A 19,957-nucleotide genomic window follows, 5' to 3' on the forward strand; every position below is an offset into this window, starting at 1 on the left:
ACTACACCCACTCCTCCGTTGGCCAAGTTTTGTAGTTCTTACCGCTGGTGTTGCATCCACATTGACAGCTTAGATTAAGTGTTGACCATAAATTGGCACGGTTAGTTGCCGGTTGTATTTATGAGGCCAATGCAGTTGCCATTTGCCAGCAGGTCGAAATTATATACTGCCAATTACAAGTGGTTGTTCACTTGTTTTAAGATTTAATGTATATATTTGTAATACACATAAATTACTTGAGTGCATTCCTCGTGGTAATGTTTAGGTATATATTTTGATGGGCTCTTATTTTAGAGAAATTTCTTAATTATGAATTACGAGATAAGTAAAATATTAAGATTCCGTTGAATCTGAACTACTGGCACACGGGTTAAATTCCACCATGAATGCTGAGGTTCCTTGGTGTTATATTGCCAATCAGCTGCGGAAACCACACCACCACCACCCCACCCACTCGCACACCAAGGCCAGTCTCATTTTCCCCCCACCCGGTTGCTCCTTGGCCATCCGTAGTTTATGGCACAAAGGGGACTTGGCTTCAATTTTCTTTATATTACAGCTTGATTTAATTTGACGTGAGACTTGCTCTGGGGCCCTGTTCTTGACCAGACCGAAATTAGAAATGTAGCCATGCAATGCGGAAACTCGAACTTGAATCCGATTCTCATTCTGATTCTGAAGTGAAGCGATTACAGGTTACATTCGGGGAAATTCAAATGTTGCTTAATGAAAATATGAACAATTGGAAAAAGCAAATGTCATTTGCCAGCTGCCAAGAGCAGCGACTTAGGGGTGGCTGATCTGCCCGATTGATATAATTTCATAAGGCGACCTTTGCCCCCGCCCACAAAAACAACATTTTCAATGTAGTGGCACCACCCACTGGGACAGGAAAACTTTTGGTGCAAAAAAAAAAGAAATAAAAAGTAACGGAAAGCGTTAGCTTAATAACAAATGGAAAGCGGAAAACGAGAGGGCAGTGCTGGTCAAAAAAAGCAGGGAATGATAATGAAAATGAAAATGCATAAACAGAAATCGTTGACAAGACGGTGGGCGGAATGTACTGGGCGCTTAGATGAAGGACGGCTGCGTGGAAAACTCATTAAAACTTTTCACAGCCCATTTAAAAGCAATTTGTAAATTGTAAAACTTGCACTTGGGCCGCGCAAAGTCGGTGAAAAACGTTAATAATTATTATTTATACTTTCACGCCAAGCATAATCCATATTGTAAGCGAAATGTAGGCTGAGCATTTTAATACAATTAACTGTTTGTAATTTGTATATCAATTTTCTTTTATATATAAGACGTGTACTTGAACCTTTTGTCATTTTAATTTGGGAAACATTTAAAATATCATATGTATATCCTGACAAGTTTATAAAAACATCTTTAAATATCTTAAAACAATATTTTTCAACAACAGGTATTTTTCTGAAAATATTGTAATTAATCATTCAATTGCTTGTTAAAAACTCAGTAGAAAAAAAATCCTCAAAGAGAATGGTGCACTCGGCAATCTGCCAGTGCCCATTTCCGTGGCATCTTTTCAGTCCGGAAAATAAGGGCTCGTCGCAATCACTTTGAGCCCGTGGAAAGGCTCACAATCGCAGACATTAAATCAAATTTCCGCACAATTCCGGCAAGGGGTATGCGAAAAATTGTGTTAGCTGCGGTTGGCTTTCCTTCGCAGCCTTCTGCTTATTTTACTTCCACTACCGATGCCACAGCGCCACTTAAATATTCAAAGCGAAAAGTTGCCCTACACCTTTGCGTCTTGGCTGACTTTCCCCTGTTTTCCGTGTTTTCTTTTCTTTATTATTCAAACGCCGCTTTTCATGTGCAGTGCCCAAAAATTCCCACAGGATGCAGTCAAAGGCGGTGGGGTGATTAAGGGTTGGTGTGGGGTTAGGAGCGAAAAGGTTGATGGGTGAATTGTATTTCACATGTGCAGTTCTTTAAACGTTTTTATAGCGCTCATCTCGCAGTGCCCCACACGCTTTACGTTGTGGGTAAGAGTCTAGGCAATTCCCAGGAGATTTTCTACCTTTCGGTTAGGTTAGAATAGCAAGAATGCTCAAAAACAATATAAATAAAATAGATTAATAAATTTCATACAAATTCAAAAGAACCGCCAAGTGGTTTATAGTGTTGCCAGACAAGCAGAGAAGTTCGTACAGTCTGGTTTGAGTCGAAGCTAGCTGTGTTGTATACTTCTGTGTGTTTTTTAGGATATTTTGTGTACTATTTGCTGAGCTGGCAACTTATCTATTTTGTAGCCAAATGCAGCTATTATATTTCAAACTTCAGACAAGTTGATATAATATATTATATATTAAACTTTCGACAAGTTGTTATTATAATATATTTTTAGCTTCAGACAAGTGATTATTTATCTGCCTATTCATATATTTTTAATCGTTACCAAACTCAATAAAATAATTTTCAATGCAATACATATACCTTTTCGCAGGACGCCTAATTTTAGCTTTAAAACGGAATTTATTTATCAATACCTGCTAGTTTAGCTTTTTGCAAGATGGCATTTGGCTGCTCTTTCACTCCGAGAGTTGGCAACACTGCCATACTGTCAAATTCCAGTAATTATTCTCGTCAACTGCTGCTGTTGAATTGCAAAGTTGGTCGGCGCGTTAGCATAGAAGCCCAGCATATATTTGCCCGATCCGAAAGCAGGAGGAGATCAGTGAAAACGTATACGTATTTACCGCTAGTTGAGCAGTGCGAAAACGTGTCCGGAAAAGCCAAAGGCCAACGACAGCGAGTGCGAGCGAGAGAGCAGGTGACAGCGACACCGACAAGATTCCCCGCCTTCCCCCCTCCACCAACGAACCCTAGTCGACTGTTTTTTTTGCACCGCACGGGGAAAACCGAAAGAAAAACGAGATTTTCAATTGATTTGCGACGCAGTCCGGCCGGAAAATGCTCATAAACCTTAAGGTGAAGACCTTAGATGCGCGCATCCACGAATTCAGCATCGACAATGAGGTAATGTTTGAGGTTGTGTGTCCAGGTCTCGGGGCTTCTTAATATCCATGCACCCCACCCATTTCCAGCTCACCATCCGCCAGTTCAAGGACCAAATAGCCGAGAAGACTAACATTGCGGCGGAGAACCAGCGTATCATCTACCAGGGTCGCGTTCTGGTCGATGATAAGCAGGTGAAGGAATATGGTGAGTCATGTCCCCCGGGAGCACCTCCATATATATATATATATATGCACTTATATCTAATACAACAATATCAATGCCTATGCAGATGTGGATGGCAAGGTGCTCCATGTGGCCGAACGACCACCATTCTCGCAGCGCGGAGCCAACGCCCGCAACAATGATGAACCCATGCGAACCTTCCGCAATGTGGCACGTCCGCAGCCGCCCGGAATGCGCAATTCTCCGTACTTCCGCGCCATCGATGGCATGCTGGTGAGCACCATGGCCATACCGGTGAACAATGGTCCAGTAGCAGGGGTAAGCCATTAAGATAAAAGCTATTTCAACACGCGTATTTAAACGTATCTTAGCAGGCACGTCCTCCTCCGAATCGTTATCCCAACTCGTCGTCCTTCTGCATTAACCGCATCACTGTCGCCCTGCACATGATCGATTGCGCTGACAATATAGCAGCTTATCTGGAAAATCCCGCCATTGGCCTGAACAATCAGTCACTGGACATTCTGCAGCGCGGTCGCTGGTCGATGGAGTCCACAGTCGTGGAAGTAGGTGTCTCCTCGACTGATCTGCCACGCAACAATAACATCATCGATATGGTCCAAGATGCCGTGACCGCTGCTCTTTCGCATACAGGAGCACGCAACTATACGGTGGTGCAGCTGCCCACGGTTTATACCAATGAGAATGGCGAGACCAGCCAGCAGGGAACTGCCGAAGCTGGAACCAGCGAAGGAGCAGCCAGTGGAGCTGCAAGTAATGCTAGTGGTGAAACCACAGCTGCTACTGTGATTATCGAGGATGTTATCGAAACGGACGACGAAGTGGCCGATGGAGCATCAGATCGTTCGGTCACGCCAACACCAGAGCCCGAGGCGGAAGGAGCAGTTGGTGGCCAGCTAGTCACTGCAGCAGAGACTCCCACATCCTCGGCTGGATCAGCAAATGACGCGGCTGCCGAAGGCGGCAACAACTCGGGACCCAGGCGCCGCACTCGTCCTCAGGTGTTGGCCCAAGTTATTCACCACTATCGTGCCGTACAGACTCGCTTGGCGCCTTTTGTTGATCGGTACTATGAGATTCTACAGAATGATCCCACTTTCGAGGACAGTGTAAGTTAATAAGCCGAGTTTTCTATCAGCCTATTAGAAAATATAAAACATTGAATTCCTTTTTTAGGACACCGATGGTCGCGAGAACGCACAGCGCATCTTCGATCGCGTCTCGGAGGCTTTCCACTACCTTTCGCACGCCCAGCACGCTATATCCGATTTAATGCTTGACCTGTCGCAGCCAGGGCCACGTGTGCTCACCTGCCGACCCATTCTCGTCGAGCAGAGCGGCTACATACGCTCCAATAACATCTTTACGCCCAACTTTTTGGCACAGCCCTCGGGTATTATCAACGAGCCTTTCCGCAATAGAGCACCTGGTTCTGCCTCTGCAGCTGGCACTCAAACGGCCACCACCGCGGGAACTCAAACGGCGACCACCGCGGGCACTCAAACGGCCACCACCGCCGGCACTCAAACGCCCACCACCGCGGGCACTCCAACTGCTGTGCCACCGGCGCAGGCTGCCAATTTGCAGGCGGCCACCGATGCCAGTCGCAGTGCAGCGGCCATGGCGGAGATCGCCAGTCGAGCTGCTGGAGCCGCTGCGGAAATGGCTGCCGGAGCTGCAAGTGCGGCTGCTGGAGCTGCGAATGCGGCTGCCGCCGCCGCTCGCGATTTATCCAGTGATCCAGTAGAGGATCCCGTCGACGAGCCTATGGTAGCGCCAAATGCTGCAGGTGCGGCAACACCAGCACAAGAGCAACAGCGTCTCGAAATGGGTAAGATACTTTTTACAAATACTGTATGCAGATGAGGCTGTGCTAAATCAAATTCACTCTTGGCCTTAGACAAGTAATTCGTGTCTCTGAATCGTAAATATTCCCGTATTATTTGTTGACAATATTCTAGATCACGACCACGATCAAGCTCAAAGTGAAACTCCCGAACGAGAAACCCGACCAGTGCCTAGGCTGCGTGTCTATGTGCCAGTGACTTTGCCACCGCCCAGTATGTTTTGATTGTTCGGTTGAATCCAACGCCTCAGTCATGGCAGACTAACCATAATCTTAGCTGCTCACTCACTGCATCCCTCGTTTGGTTTCACTTTCACTTAGCTAGTTTGATTCTTTTACTGACCCGCCCCTAAACAGATTAACCCTTGCTATACTGAATGCTTTAAAGAGCTGTTACTAACTCCTGCTGCTTTACAGATCCCCAATTGGAAATGGCTCGAATTATTCAGGCAATGGTTAATGGTCAACGCCCGAACGACGTCCATGTGGAATTCAATGCCCCCAACGTCATGTCGATTAACTTGCCCGTGCATGTGATGACGACCGTGCGACAGGCTCCGGCAGCTGGATCGAACGAAACAGCGGAACAGTCTGCGTCTGATTCCTCCTCCCCTGAAAGTGCTCCTGCATCGGGCAATGGAGAGTCTCCAAATGCAGCTTCAACATCAAGTGGAACACGCAGTGGCGATCAGAGGGCCAATACCTTGCCCACCACGGCCACCCAAACGCGCTCGACATCAAGACCACAGATTCAGATTGGCGGAAACAACAACTGGGGCGGACGCATTGCTCCGACACACACGGCATTCGACCGCTTTCTGCCTTGCAATAGTCATCACATTCGGGAACCAGAGCAGCTGCTCCAAAACAACAGTACCAGTCGCAGCACCTCGACAGCACCAGCAGGAGGAGCCAGCGTTCTTCCGCCTACATCTGCTGCAGTAACTCGTCCTGGTGAGTACGGTTCCCAGCCAGGGAAATCTAGCAAACACTACCTTATGTCCACGATCCATTTCGCCAATCCACCGATCCATTTCATGCGCACACTCACCAACCGGAGATGGAAAGCCCAGTCTATCAAAAACCTGTCGGATCAGGCCGCGATAAAACTTTGAATTTTTACTAAATTTAATAGAACCTATACTGAAGAACTATTTATTTGCTATCTCGACCGCCGGCTGGCCTCCATCTCTGACATTAATTTCCATTTTATCCATATCATCATTTAGTCACCACTGGTCGCATCCAACGCGGCAGTAACACAATCCGCCCAATGTGGTCGTCGCGTCGCCAGCGACCAGCAAGCGAGCAACTAAGCAGCCTGGGACCGGCAGCCTGGGCGCAGGCGCAGACCCAAACCACTCATATTCCAAGTGCCCACGTTGGTGCTGGCAGTACCAATGGGGCCGGAGTCGGAGCCGGGAGAGTGCGGCCCGTGGGAGGATCAACCATCAATCGTGATCGGCTGGCGACTCGAACGGCCCACGTTGGCGGTGGCAGCACCAACGGAGGCTTGCCCTCTGGCCGACGGGGGCGACTACAGGCCGCCACCAGTCGCCTGTCCAGACATTTACCCACCCAACTCGCTAATTTTTTGATTAATAATATGAGAAATAATGCGCCAACAGCTTCGGTAGGCAGCGCAGTCGCCGCCGTCGGAAATACGGCCGCCTCACCATCAGGAGAAGCTGCCCCAATTGCTTCAACCACGCCAGCTGCTCCGCCACAAACTGCTTTGCCGACATCCACACTCACTCCTGGCGGAGACTCGAACAACCTGCGTTCGCAACTGCGCAGCTTCCTCAACGACAGCCTGTTTGTCGGAGTGCCCATCAACGAGCAGACTATCCCGGGGGCCATTGGTCGCGCACTAGACTGGTTCGGGGAGAGCCTGGTCTACCTGCCGCAGTACGAGCGTCCGGAGTACAACTCCCGCGACTCTGTGTGCAACATCCTGCGTGTCAGCCTCCGCTTGATCATCGAGCTTTGTAATGGAGCTCCGGCCGGTGTCGATAGTGCTCAGTTCGAGCAAAGTCTCAAACAGATCTGTGACCAGTTCCGCAAGCGTCTGTACAGCGTTCTCTTCCTGTGCCTTGGAAGCGCGAATGCCGAGCTCTACTGGCGCCAGCTAATGCGCCTGCTTTGCGCACCGATGCGATCCAGTAAGTCCACACCAAAAGTGATCGTATGTATTCTGGTTAACTGAATATTTCTTTTGCAGACTTCCGCAACGAAGCCCTGCAGTTTTTGTGCATCTACATAGACCCCACGATTCCCGCCCAGACTGACACAGTGGATGCCCAACAGTTCCTGGTTTTGCGCAGCATTCAAGGAGCTCCTCCAACAGCTGCCGACGAGGTAGGTTTAAAAACTATTTTCCATGCCCAGAAACTTATGCACTAATAGCCATTTGTGTCGCCGCCGCCTTTTGCCTTCAACCCACAACAGCAGCAGCCGCAAGAGCAATCTCTGGATACGGATGTTGAGATGGCCGACGTGGCCGCCAGCGGCAGCAACAGTTCACCGGCAGCCGAGCTACCAGCTGTGATTGTGGGCTCAGAGCCCTGGCACATGAGTTTCCCCAATGATTGGTTGCCTGTGATAACGCGCGACCTACAGACCCAGTCAGAGGTAGGTTATTCCGTAAAACTTTTCGAATCACACTAAACTATGTCCCAATCTATGTATCCTGCAGCAGAGTAATCGTCCCCAGCCGCCTTTCTCGGACGCCTATATCTCGGGCATGTCCGCCAAGCGCCGCAAGATAATTCAGTCGGAAAAGCCCACGGCCAGCGTGGAGTGTCTCTTAGCTAACGGAGTGCAGAGGGCTATCCAGAGCGTCGGCTTGGGTGGAAGCAATGGTGGTAGCGCCTCAAGTTCGTCGATCAGTATGGATACCGTAATCGGATCCATTGCTCACGACCCCACCATTCAGGCTGCCTACACGGATGCGGTGCGCAATAGTTTAAAAGAGCGTATCCAGCGGGATGTGGATTTTAAGGCCAGCAAGTATCCGCAGATTGCCAAGTTCACCGAGCAAAAGTAGGAGGCAGATGCGGAGACGGAAGCCTGGCCACCTAATGCGTCTTGTACATTTTACTTTAATGAACTGTATTTAATTTAGTTAATGGCTAAGTTCTGTTTAAATCGAGAAGACGACGAAGATTGCGACAACACCAACACATGGAGTGGACCCTTAGCAAATGCTTCAAACTATTTAGAATAATAATATCCAACTGATATTTATCCACACACACACAGACAGACACACACACACAATGGGTCAAGACACAACAGAGCCCAATCGAAAACAATTTTTGCGCTGCATGAATGAGCAAAATAAACACACATATTAACCGAAACAATGGCGATTGGAATTGGATTAAATGGACTTAGATATTAGACCACACACCGAGCGGAATGCTTTCAATTGTCCCAAATGGCGGTGGCGTCCCCGCGTCGCATGACGTTCTGCAAAATCAGAACAGACCCGTAGACCCGTGACGACAGCCAAATTCCGAATTCCAGCCAAGTATTTTGGCCGGCGCCAAATCGCCATTGACGTGAGCCGATGGCACATGATTGCTGGACGGCCGATGACGACCAATCCGGAATGTGCAGATCCATTCAAGTGGATAAGCCTTCAGCAGAAGCATTCTCGGAGGCATATCCGCACCATCCCATCGTACCAGCAACCCGCACCATCCCATTTCATCGTCATCGAATTCCGAAGCCTACGCTACTCTTGTTATTGTTGTCGCCTGCAATCGAAACACGAAAATGTGTCACATAAAAATGTTGAGAATATTTATGTGCAAAAAAAACAAAAACAAATACCAAGAAGCCGTAAAGAAAAGAAAACATATGAATAAATAATAATTATAAATATTTGCCGCTTTTCTTTAAATATTTACTCGAGATGATTGGGCGCCAAAAATAGATTGGCTACGTAATCGAGGTATATTTTCGTACCTACAGTTATTGATTACAGTGCGGTTCAGCACTGTAACGCCACAATTCGCATCTGCTAAGCTCGGCAGTTGCTGTGCTAAAGAAATTAACATTCTACTTGATTACAAACTGCCAGTTTAAGATCATAATTTAATAAACTATCTGCAATTCTTAGAAAATTAATTCGCGTTTGTATCAATAAATTAATGTTAGATTTGCGAATTTTTTCTTAAGAATCGGGAAATTTTGAAACCTATAAACAATATATTTAAAAAAAAACGTTCCAAAGATATGGCCATTATTTTCTTTTAATTCACATGCTAGTTGTTAATTAATAAATTTGATAGAAAAAACTGTGGAATTCGAAAAAATAGGTTCCTAGAAGAGAAGTTTATCCCATTTATTAACAGAACTAAAATAAAAAGTAGTTCAACTGCGTGAGGAATATTATTAATTGAAACATTATTGGGTTGATCGAATAATTTTAATTTTGAAATCCCTCTAAATGAATGAGCCCGGCTGTATGTAATTAAGTTAATCTCTCCGTCGGCCCTAAACATAACATAATCGTGCCAAGGTTCCTCGGGAGCTGGAAGTCTGCATGGAAAATGGAGATGAATGTGTTGGCTGGGCATCAGAAGTCACTCAGCCAGTGGCCGCCCCCCGATGATCCCGATGATTAATTGCAGCCAGAACTGCAGACGACGACGACGACCACGACGACGACGAGGAGGAGGAGACATCGTTGGCACGCGCAATCCGGGGAATTTGCGGAATTTGTGGCGAGCGCATTTAAGGCGCCCAGTGTTTAATTATGCATGCGGGCCCAGAACTTGGAGATAAATTAAGGCAGCGGACTTTGATGCATGGCTCCTGCTCCCAGCTCCCTGCTCCCTGCTGCCTGATCCCATCCCCGCCAGAGTTTCGGAATCGCTCTGGCGCCAGTGGAAAATTTTCACTTGGCCCAATCTCAATTGGGCTGCGCAGATCCTTAAACAAGCCGGTTCCATTCAAACACTGCCAACGATCCTATCAGATACGATACGATCCGATATGATACGATCCGAAAAGTCATAATTAAAAACATAGCTGAGAGCGAGCGAGGCGAGTGCCAGATGTCTGTCTATGTAAAGGACAATTTGTTGGGAGTGCGTAGAGCAAGAGCAGCACATATGTAAGTACCAACATGTGTCCACGATAATATAATGATGCCCCATACATAGAACTAGGTTCCGAAGAAGATCCCAGCGGCAAGCAAGTAGCATGTACCAAGTAGCAAGTAGTAGCAACAAGCAACAGCACTCGAAGGGGGCACAAACACATCGCGCATCGCGATCGGGATTGAGTTGCAGATATAGATGGAGATTGATGCCTGGCGCCGACGGAACATGTAATTGAGTGTCGTGGACAATTATAGCCGCATCTCAAGTCCCCAATTGGCCAAAAAGCCGCTCGAGCATCTCGCCGGAGCGCCAAGAGATCGGAGAGAGAGTAAAACCAGCAGCAGCAGCAGCAATACATATCGCACCGCAGCAGCAACAGCGCCGCCGGCAGCAGCAACAGCAGCAGGCAGCAGCAGCAGCCGCAGCTAGCAGCAGCACATACGAATCCTCAACGTTAGCGTTTCCACTCCCAGTCGCAAAGAGACCGCCCTGCAATCTAGACGTGATCAGCAGCCCATCAATAAATAAAATACAATAGAGATATACTCGCGGTGTTCGACAAACAAACAGGCAAATACAATTTTTTAGAAGATTAATTCCGAGCATCGGCGATCTATATACACGCGGGTCAGGAGGTCTAGCAGATAGGAGGAGGCGGAGGAGTAGCAGCTCCAGCTCCAGCTCCAGCTCCAGTTCTCCATATCCCAGCCGTTAAGATTCGATACGACCGATCGATCGATCGACCGAACTTAACCTTAAGTGCGGTGCGCGTGTGTTATTCGAAAGATCTTTCAAAAGTAGTGACAGTGCGGCTTTGAAATCCGATGCCAGCGGTTCAGAGAATCAACGAAATCCTGCTGGAAAACCGAGCTGCCATGGAAACCCCCGCACGCACGCATATGTGCGCCTAGTGGGTAATTTCCCGAGTCTTTCGTGTTTTCCGAGCTGCCTGCTCGAACAGTTGATAATCCGCCGTCCGAGCGAATGCAACGTGTCCTGGTCTCGAGCCGGAAAACCGTGATTTGTGAACTGTGAACCGAACTGTGAACTGAGATATCGTAGATAACGAAAAAGTGTATATACATATATATATTATTGCTCTGGCCAAAGAATTGTGAAATCGCATTCACCGAGTGACTGAGATCACTCTACGAAAATGACTTCCCTCGTGTACACCGTCTTTCACCTGGCCTCGCTCCAGTGTTCCGTGCGTCCGGAGATCTCGCCCTGCACCTGCGAAACGGGCAAGGCCTGGAACCATGTGGAGCTCTCCTGCGAGAAACTGGAATCCTTCAATGCCGTCGTGGACAGCCTGGCCAATAAGCTCAATGCCGACACCAATATCGACCTAAAGATCACGCACTCGCAACTCGACGACCTGGAAATGCGCTCGTTTACGGATATGAACTTCAACTTGTACAAGCTACGGATGCAGTGGAACAGTCTAAAGTGAGTTGAGTCATCGATTCGGTTGCGCTTTTCGAGATCAGGAGCCAAATAGCTCTATAAGGGGTTTCCCAGCTGTGGTGTAGATTCTATTCAAATTCCTTTGCTGAGTCACTAGATTCTAGAAGCAGACTAAAAAGTCGCAACTTTACATTTGCCAACTAAGAGTGTTGGTTGTTATAGATACATTCCATATATTGTTAACAAGAGGAGCACTGAGGAGCACTCCTTTTCATATAGCATACATTTAAGATATGAAATACAGTCTTTTATATTTCTTGGTAGCGTGTGCCAATTTGTGTAGATCGAGGTATAATGATCGATTGGGGGAATTTTCCTGCCATAGATTCAATCAAAATTTCTCTACTGTGGGGGGGAGTTCAAGGCCAACAGCCAAGTTCCGCAGAAAGGCAGAATTTTCCGCTCGGCCGGCTATCAATTTAGGTTCCTTAAACCCAATAAAAACCGAGCGAAAAATAATAATGCAAAATGTACACAAATTTCAATACGCTTATGTAAATGCACGAAAAAATGTGCTCCGCAGATCGGTTCGGGTGGCCAGATCTTGTTTACAGCCATATACGTACATAGATACTAAAACAATAACAATGTCGTTTGTTTACGTCAAAGAGCCCAGTGCCGCCTCATTATCTATGGCTCAATTGGGCAAATTGCGAAGGAGATGGACGTGGTTGGAGATGGTGGTGCAGTCGCATCTTAATTACCGCCCCCCAGATGATTTAATTTTTCAATTAGGAAGTAGCATTGAATTGCCGCTAATTCCCAACTATGGGATGTGCTGCCGCAGCTCGAGTCTCGTCTTCTTCTACTTCTACTTCTACTTCTTCTTCTTGTTCAATTGATAACTGATAAGGTCTTATCACCTACGAGTGTTTTTATAGGATTCCGCCTATGTACTTAGCCGTATGGCTGACTGGAGGTATACGACGTATACTTAATGCGTACACAAAATTGATAATTGCAGTTTGTTGAAGGCGTCTTCTCAACGGCGCCTGCACGTTTTCCGACTCTGACTCTCAATGAATTTCAATTCACTGTCGCATTGTGTTTTATATGTGCACATATTGACACTTATAATTAATGCATATAAATAACATTCGAGCCTATTTCATAAGCGCCTGTCGCGGGTTCATTGATATTTGACTCCGTTGTTTTACAGTCGCGATTCAAAACAGAATATGACTCAGGATTCTTTGTGCCCAAAGAAATTTATTCGGCGAAAGCGAGCCAAAAAATTCGCGCCCCAGGAAAAAAATGTTTTCGAAAACTGAATTCAGTCACAAGGACAAGCGTTTGTTTAATTTATCAATAGCTTCATTCAACTGTATCTTTGTCTTAGCCTAATGGAAATATCTCTTTGTTACAATCCATAGTACTAGACTCATTCATGTTTATATTCCTAAAAAAAAACGCTTATCTTATTGTTTTTGGGAATTTTAAAAAAAATTAATAGCGACTGTGTGGGATGAAACTGAGATTAGGCGCACATTCGGAAACACGTTTTAGTAATATAGCAAATCATCGAAAGTATTTGGAGTAACAAAGTGCAAACTATCGAAAGCTGCTCCAATCAACAGATGATCTTTAAGTTCTGGGAAAATCCATTTCTTGAATCGGTTTTCTGAAATCTGAAATAGCCCCGCGATTAAACTATTCGATTTATCATTCTGCGAATGCAATTTGCGTACTTGCATGGAAAGCGGCATGATTTAATTAGCCGAGTTGATCGAATCAGTGTTATGCACCATCTCCCCAATCGCCGATCTCCCCCAGAATCCAGCCATCCAGCATCCAGCGGAGAGCGCGTGCCTCTGGTGGCAATGCCTTCGATTCTGGCTGCTCGGGGAACGCTTTTTACATTGATGTCAATTTATAACAATTGACCTATTGCCTTAATATCGCGCTTTGACCAAATCATGCCAGCCAGCCAGGAAAAGCATCGTCAGCAGACATGTGTGTATTCGTATGCACTGGGAGAAATTGGGAGGGCCTATCTATCTGACTTTTAAGGGTAAAAATAATTATTATTATGGTATAATCTATTAATCAGTTAAAATCATTTATTTCCTGTGTGGCGCCATCGTGAAATCATAATTTTTTAAACTGCTATGCATGAAATTCCCAAGAAATTTAATTTCTGCCACTCAGCTTTTTTGGTTTTTCCGATCATCTGTGAAATTGGGAAAATCACTAACAGTACAATAGCTGAATTTCTCGGAAAATAGCAGTTAGGTCGCCTTTGGTTCTCTTGGTTATCAAACGTGGGATCCCATTGCACTGATAGATCTCGTCCAAGTACACATTCCTATATCATGCTAGCCCAAATGTAGACCACAGCTGAAAGCAATAATGTGATAAGAGCCTCTGTTGATTTGATTTTTTTTTTGTATGACTATTAAATATGTTTAATGGCTGGCGCCAAATTATAATCAAGTCGAGTTTACGATCACTTTTTACGATCGCCCGCAATCGGTGAGCACTTGAGTGAAGTGTGGGCAACTATTGAATGGGACATAAGGACAATCGTCCAGCTGTTATGTGGCCTTTTCGGACGGATTGATGGCTTTGGTCTTCGGTGCGTTCTCAGGCGATAAGGAGGTTCCATGCTCGGGGACCACTATATGTGCATTATGTGTTCAATCACTCGCAGGTTTGTTTGATCGCATATTGTAACCAGCATTATCGGCTTGCAGTCACAGCCCTGAGAAAGTGCGAAAAATGTTGACGGCTTCATTCGCTGGCTGGCTGGCAATTAATTATGATAACTACTCGTACATAATTTATTGGGTGTCGGCGGTGCCCGGTGCCCGATGGAATATTCCCAGCCGATCTGTCTGGGCCCAAAAAGAGAGATAATGTTTGCGATGGAAACGGATTCGATTCACTATTAGTTACTCAATCGCTGCAGGAAGAGTAGTAAACAATAACAGAGCTTCAATGTTCAATGGACCAAATGCTGCTAGTACTCTAAAATGGAATGTTTCCAACTTGTTTTTGTTTTCGATTTGGGGGTATATACATATATATATATGCTATACTATTGGGGGCTCTCTCCGTGTTCCGTGGTCTTTGGTCCGGGGTCAGTCAAGAGCGAAGCAGGCAGTCCAATTGAATTTTATTATTACGTTCAATCAATGATCAAGGGGCCAGTTTAGGTCGTGTGACAATTATACCGCTGACGTTAAGGAATGGTGGATACATCTCTGCACGATCGCACATACCAGTCATCCATCCATCCATCCATCCATCCATCTATCTATCTCGATATCTATGTGCTCAAGTTCAACGGGCTCATTACGGATACAGTATCTCAGTATCTGCGTAGAGTGTCCATCTCGGCCAGCTTCACTCATTACATAATCAAGGCTTGACAAGCGCAGCTCGTAGCAGATAAAGTAGCACTCCTCCTCCTCTTTGGAGCCGGCAATCAATCAAGATCGTCTGGCTAAAAATAGAGACTGCCAATCAATCTGCTGCACTGGCCACCGTACTACACATGTCCAGTCCATATATCCACATCCAGTCGACATCCCCATGCCAATAACGGGCGCCAAGGATTCACTTGGCACGCCATCCAGCCCAGTTCCCATCATGAATCTGCTGTTCTTGGGGGCCGTTTGGCGCCTCGACGGCGACAACTTAATAGCCACCTGCAGACGTCGATAAAGATACTGATCAGGTGCAGCGGAGCGGGATGGGGCCATAGCCCCTGATAAGGCTGCGTCATCGGGTCCAAAGATAGACCAGGGATGCGAAACTTGATATGGGCCCATTCAAAACTAATTACAGATCGGCTTGAATCACTCTCATGTCGTGAATCAGATTTAGGGGGCATTGCTCTCTCGTACTATATCGATTATTAGTGTCATTCATAAGAGCATACTGGGAAATTACCAAGACTGTAATCAGCCAAAAAATTTGCAGCTAATCCAGTTGTTACTTAATGATAATGAATACGCCAGAATTTGAAAAAATGTCGTCAGCGGTCGAGTGTTATCTACTAAACAATGCATATTTGTTGTCTGATTATCGGGAAAAACCAAACAAAACAAGAAAATTTCTAAAACTTTGAGGTGCTTCAAAATAGCAGAGATCAGGAGACTCAATTCCTTGAAACAGATTCCGAAGATCTTTTCATAAGTTAGGTCATCTTATAAAAGTTGTATACTTCCCCTTAGATTAAATTTAGTACAAAACAATCCTTTGATTAGGAATGGATTGCCACACTTTTTGGAGTTCACTTTTTTGCTGAAATGTATCCGAATAATTCTACTGGCTTTTTGGCCGTGTGTCCAATATACGGCTCCCTCCGTCTAATAATACGAAATTGTAATGGATTTGTTTTGTTGCCGCTATTTATAGATCGCTGCCCGAGGTGCCGTTCCGCGGGTTATCGAATGTCACCTACCTAAGCATCGGCGACAACGACCTCGACGAGATCCCGAAGCACGCCCTGAGCCACATGCCGAGCCTTTTGACTCTGGACATTGGGCGGTGCAAGATACGGTCGGTGCAGCAGGAGGACTTCCGGGGCATACAACGGGTGACGAATCTGATCCTGGTGAGCAACATCATTACGCGCCTGGACCGAGGATCCTTTCCGAAGAGCCTACTTATCCTGCATCTGGGTAGAAACCAACTGGAGTCGCTAAATGGCTCGCTTCACGATCTGCACAACTTGGAGTCTCTGTTCATCAATGCGAATAACATTACGACGCTGGATGATGAGCTACCCGATGGAGGGCAGTTGCGCCTCCTGATGGCCCACAATAATAGGCTGGAACGCCTGCCGGCCAACATGGCCGGTATGCACAGCCTGGAGACGGTCCACATACACTGCAACCAGCTAAGATCCTTCGACCGCGTACTTCGCAATGCCGTCAATCTGTCCGAGGTCATGGCCGATAACAATGAGCTGGAGTACCTGGCCCAGGACGAATTCGCCTCCTGCTCCAAGGTGGAGACCCTGCAGATGGGCTGCAATCACATCAAGTCGCTCAACTCCTCGCTACTGCCCATCCTCAAGCTGAAGAACGCCAACTTCTCGTTTAACGACATCGAAGAGTTCTCCATGGCGGAACTGCACGGACTCCGTTCGCTGAAGACCCTCCAGCTGTCCAGCAATCGCATCCAACGACTGCTGCCCGATCCCCGGGGAGTGCAGGAGCTGATGCTTGTCAATCTGGATCTGGATAACAATAGAATCGACTCTCTGAATGGAGCTTTGGCTGGCTTGGGCAATCTTCGAATACTGAATTTGGCTGGAAACCGATTGGAACACCTCCAGGTGGGCGATTTCGATGGCATGATTCGATTGGACATCCTCGACCTGACCGGGAATCAGCTGGCGGAGCTCAAGCCCTTGGAAATGGTAAGAATTCTATTTAATGTTGGAATTCTATTGTGTACTAATTGATATTGTTTGTTTGTAGACTTTGTTGCCCAGCCTGAAAATCCTTAAGGTTGCATACAACAATATCACCAAGCTGGAACAGGACTTCAAGGGACTGCCCGTTCTCTGCCAGGCCAACTTGACCAATAACCAGATATCGACCATATCGAGTGAACTCGTGACCAACACGCGCTGCAAAAATCACAATGTTCCCGGCAAACTGGAGATACATCTAGATGGTATGTCATCAATGGGTTTCTTCCTATGAACTCGGATTGTTTCTCCCTCGTTTTAAGCTGCAATACTATAGATTTGTGTTTTTATTATAATCATGTAGAATAAATCTATAAACTCTTTTATTCCTTTTCCAGACAATCCCATAATGTGTGACGTGGGATTGAACGAGCTGTGTCGATTGATGGCCGTCCAGGAGGCACGAATTCGTGGTCGATCCCAGTGCTTTGAGAATGACCAGGAGGTGTGCACCGTGCTCCCGATGCTATACAACGTGAACCTGCCCATAATGGTGACCAATCTGGAGTTGACGGGCCGCGAGGTTCCAAAGCCAATGGTGCGGGTGATCGTACCATCGCTGATCAAGGCCAATAATGAGCTATTGCCGCCACTTATTGCCACTCTGGGTAATCCAGTGCTCATTAGCACCGATTTGGTCAATCCGGTGATATCGCCACTACCACCACCACTTCTGCTGGCAACCACAACGCCGCCACCGCCAATGCCACTTCCTGTGGAAGCGGAAGTTGAGAAGATTGAGTCTACCACCGCGAATCCAGTGAGCACGAATAGCACTCAGGAGACCACGACAACCACAAGTACCACAACGACGACAACAACAACAGAGTCCAGTAGTCAGGTGGCTCCCATCGAGCTGATCACGACCACAGCACCCACGACGACAACCACCAGCACCACAACACCCAAACCCAATGAAACGCTGCCCGTGATTGTGGAACTCCAGGATCCCAATCCACCGGACACTCCAGTCAATCAAACTGATGTCGGAGTGGCTCAGGATGAGGCATCTGCCCTGGTTCCGCCAGTGGTTCTAGATCCCCTGCAGCAGGATCTGGAAAGGGAGAGGGAGCGCGAAAGAGAGCGAGAATTAGAGCGGGATCTGGACCACGAGGCGGTGGCCAAGACCGAGTACGAGACGGTCGAGTACATCCCCAATCTGGTGCAGCCTCCAGTGGGCAGTGATGCACTGACGCCGCCTCCGAGCAAGGCGAATGCGCTGGAGGAGGACTCCGAGTCGGTGCACTCCAACTCTGTGCACGCGGAGTATCCCCACGCGGCGCAGAGCCTCCAGATTCCCGAGGAACCGCCGGAGGAGTGAGTCCTCCGCCTGGGGGGGTTAGGCTCCTCGGGGGGAATCCCCCGAAAATAACCACATTATTTTACTGTAAATCGCAGACGGATGGAGGCGGTGGAATCGATGGAGAGCGGACGGAGCAGCATGCAAACGGCGGAATGAGCGAGTTTCGGATTTGTATGCCTTAAGTTAACTTAGTTCTTATGTTTTATTTAAGCCATCGCTAAATCGAACAGTTTGTCGGACCAAACGCTTTTTTGTTGAGTTTTTTTCGTCGATTTTATGCAAAATTCGATACGATTACTGGGGTTTTTGTAATCCTGCATTCGGGACAAACGTACGAGGACAGTCTTATGATTTAAGCTTATTTGTTGGGGGCTCAATTTCGCGTATGTGTGCTTTGGCGTTGGCAAGCGGATCCCTTTCGGTTTTCAATTTCACGGAATTTAAAACTATTTTCGAAAAATACTCAAAATACATGGACTCAAAACTATGTATATTATATTCTCTCAAATGTCTAGAGCTGATACTATTTTTGATACATTGAAACACATCGAAGTGGGTGATATATTTTCGGTTGGCTTAGTATGATCATAAAAATAAATTGAAACAAACCGTGAAATTAAAAAACGAAAGCAAGACCGATAGAAACAGGAAGTTGGCGATATCGAATATGCAACTGCATATGCACATTATATATATTTAATAACTGTATACACGTATGAACGTTGAACATCTACAAGTAGGTACTTAGAGTTAAACGACAGCAACAACAAATCGCATCGAGCTAATGTTAATAACGAAAAGCACTCACTCACATACAAACACACAAAACCACACACACACAATCACAGCCGTAGCCGTGCACATGCACAAACTGAAAAAAATACGAATAAAAAAAAACGAGAAAATATATTGTTATCAGTTCGTTAACAAAATGAGAAAATAGATTTTAGCGTGTAATTATACGAAAATGAAAATGGTATTCTAAATAAAATCGTAAATAAAACTCGAGTTTGTTGTTCTCTTCTTAAATTACTCGGCAAAGTTTCTTGGCGTTGTTTTTGATAAAATGATTAAAGCGGAAGTGCAAAGTTCGTTTTTGGTTTTTGAAAATGTACTGTTGCCGCCATTTTGGGTAATTGCTAACGGTGGAACTGCTAGTAGTGGGAACTACAATTTTTTCAGCTCACAAAAACAAGAATGTAAAACCAAATGCTTATCATATTAAACTATAAGATAATATATTTAGAAGCAAACGGAATTTCAAGTCTTGCGGTTGGAAATATCCATGAACAACTGTAAATACTTTATAGAAGTAACGTTATCACTTTCACGCAAGCAAATTCACCACATTTTGGTAAGTTTGAGAGGCGAGTGATATCGATAGGTGATGTGTCACAGTTCTGGATTATCATGTTTCATTATTATCGGAATGACAACTCAAAAATACCGATAAGTGTAAATATTACGATGTAGACTGTTTGTAGATAATTTTTAACATTTTACTAATTAAAAGCATAAATATTTATTAATGTACATATACAAAAATAAAAAGAACGAATGTAATTGTTGGTCAAAGATAAATTGTTATTCATTTATAAATTTTACAAGCC

The 19,957-nt window shown here is 45.9% G+C and overlaps 2 protein-coding genes across 15 annotated transcripts; both read left to right on the plus strand.

The window, feature by feature from the left end:
• The first annotated feature begins 2,515 nt into the window (after window positions 1-2,515).
• Window positions 2,516-8,926, plus strand: LOC6737151 (large proline-rich protein bag6-B). Of its 14 annotated transcripts, none has more exons than XM_016171020.3 (11): window positions 2,516-3,006; window positions 3,075-3,192; window positions 3,278-3,489; window positions 3,543-4,301; window positions 4,369-5,023; window positions 5,154-5,252; window positions 5,456-5,992; window positions 6,268-7,200; window positions 7,260-7,396; window positions 7,445-7,669; window positions 7,734-8,926. In XM_016171020.3, exons 1-11 carry the CDS (start codon window positions 2,941-2,943, stop codon window positions 8,082-8,084), a joined length of 4,092 nt encoding a protein of 1,363 aa, XP_016030792.1. In that variant the 5' UTR covers window positions 2,516-2,940; the 3' UTR covers window positions 8,085-8,926. The 14 variants fall into 14 exon arrangements, with proteins under 14 accessions (XP_016030792.1, XP_016030802.1, XP_016030800.1 ...); XM_016171030.3 differs by having other exon boundaries at window positions 7,487-7,669; XM_016171028.3 differs by having other exon boundaries at window positions 7,490-7,669.
• Window positions 8,927-10,601: 1,675 nt separating this feature from the next.
• Window positions 10,602-19,355, plus strand: LOC6737152 (insulin-like growth factor-binding protein complex acid labile subunit). Its single transcript, XM_002083963.4, has 4 exons — window positions 10,602-11,601; window positions 15,982-16,990; window positions 17,052-17,250; window positions 17,383-19,355. Exons 1-4 carry the CDS (start codon window positions 11,309-11,311, stop codon window positions 18,363-18,365), a joined length of 2,484 nt encoding a protein of 827 aa, XP_002083999.1. The 5' UTR covers window positions 10,602-11,308; the 3' UTR covers window positions 18,366-19,355.
• Window positions 19,356-19,957: the final 602 nt, after the last annotated feature.

This window comes from Drosophila simulans, chromosome 3L, assembly GCF_016746395.2.
Source record: "Drosophila simulans strain w501 chromosome 3L, Prin_Dsim_3.1, whole genome shotgun sequence".
NCBI classification, from domain to species: Eukaryota; Metazoa; Arthropoda; class Insecta; order Diptera; family Drosophilidae; genus Drosophila; species Drosophila simulans.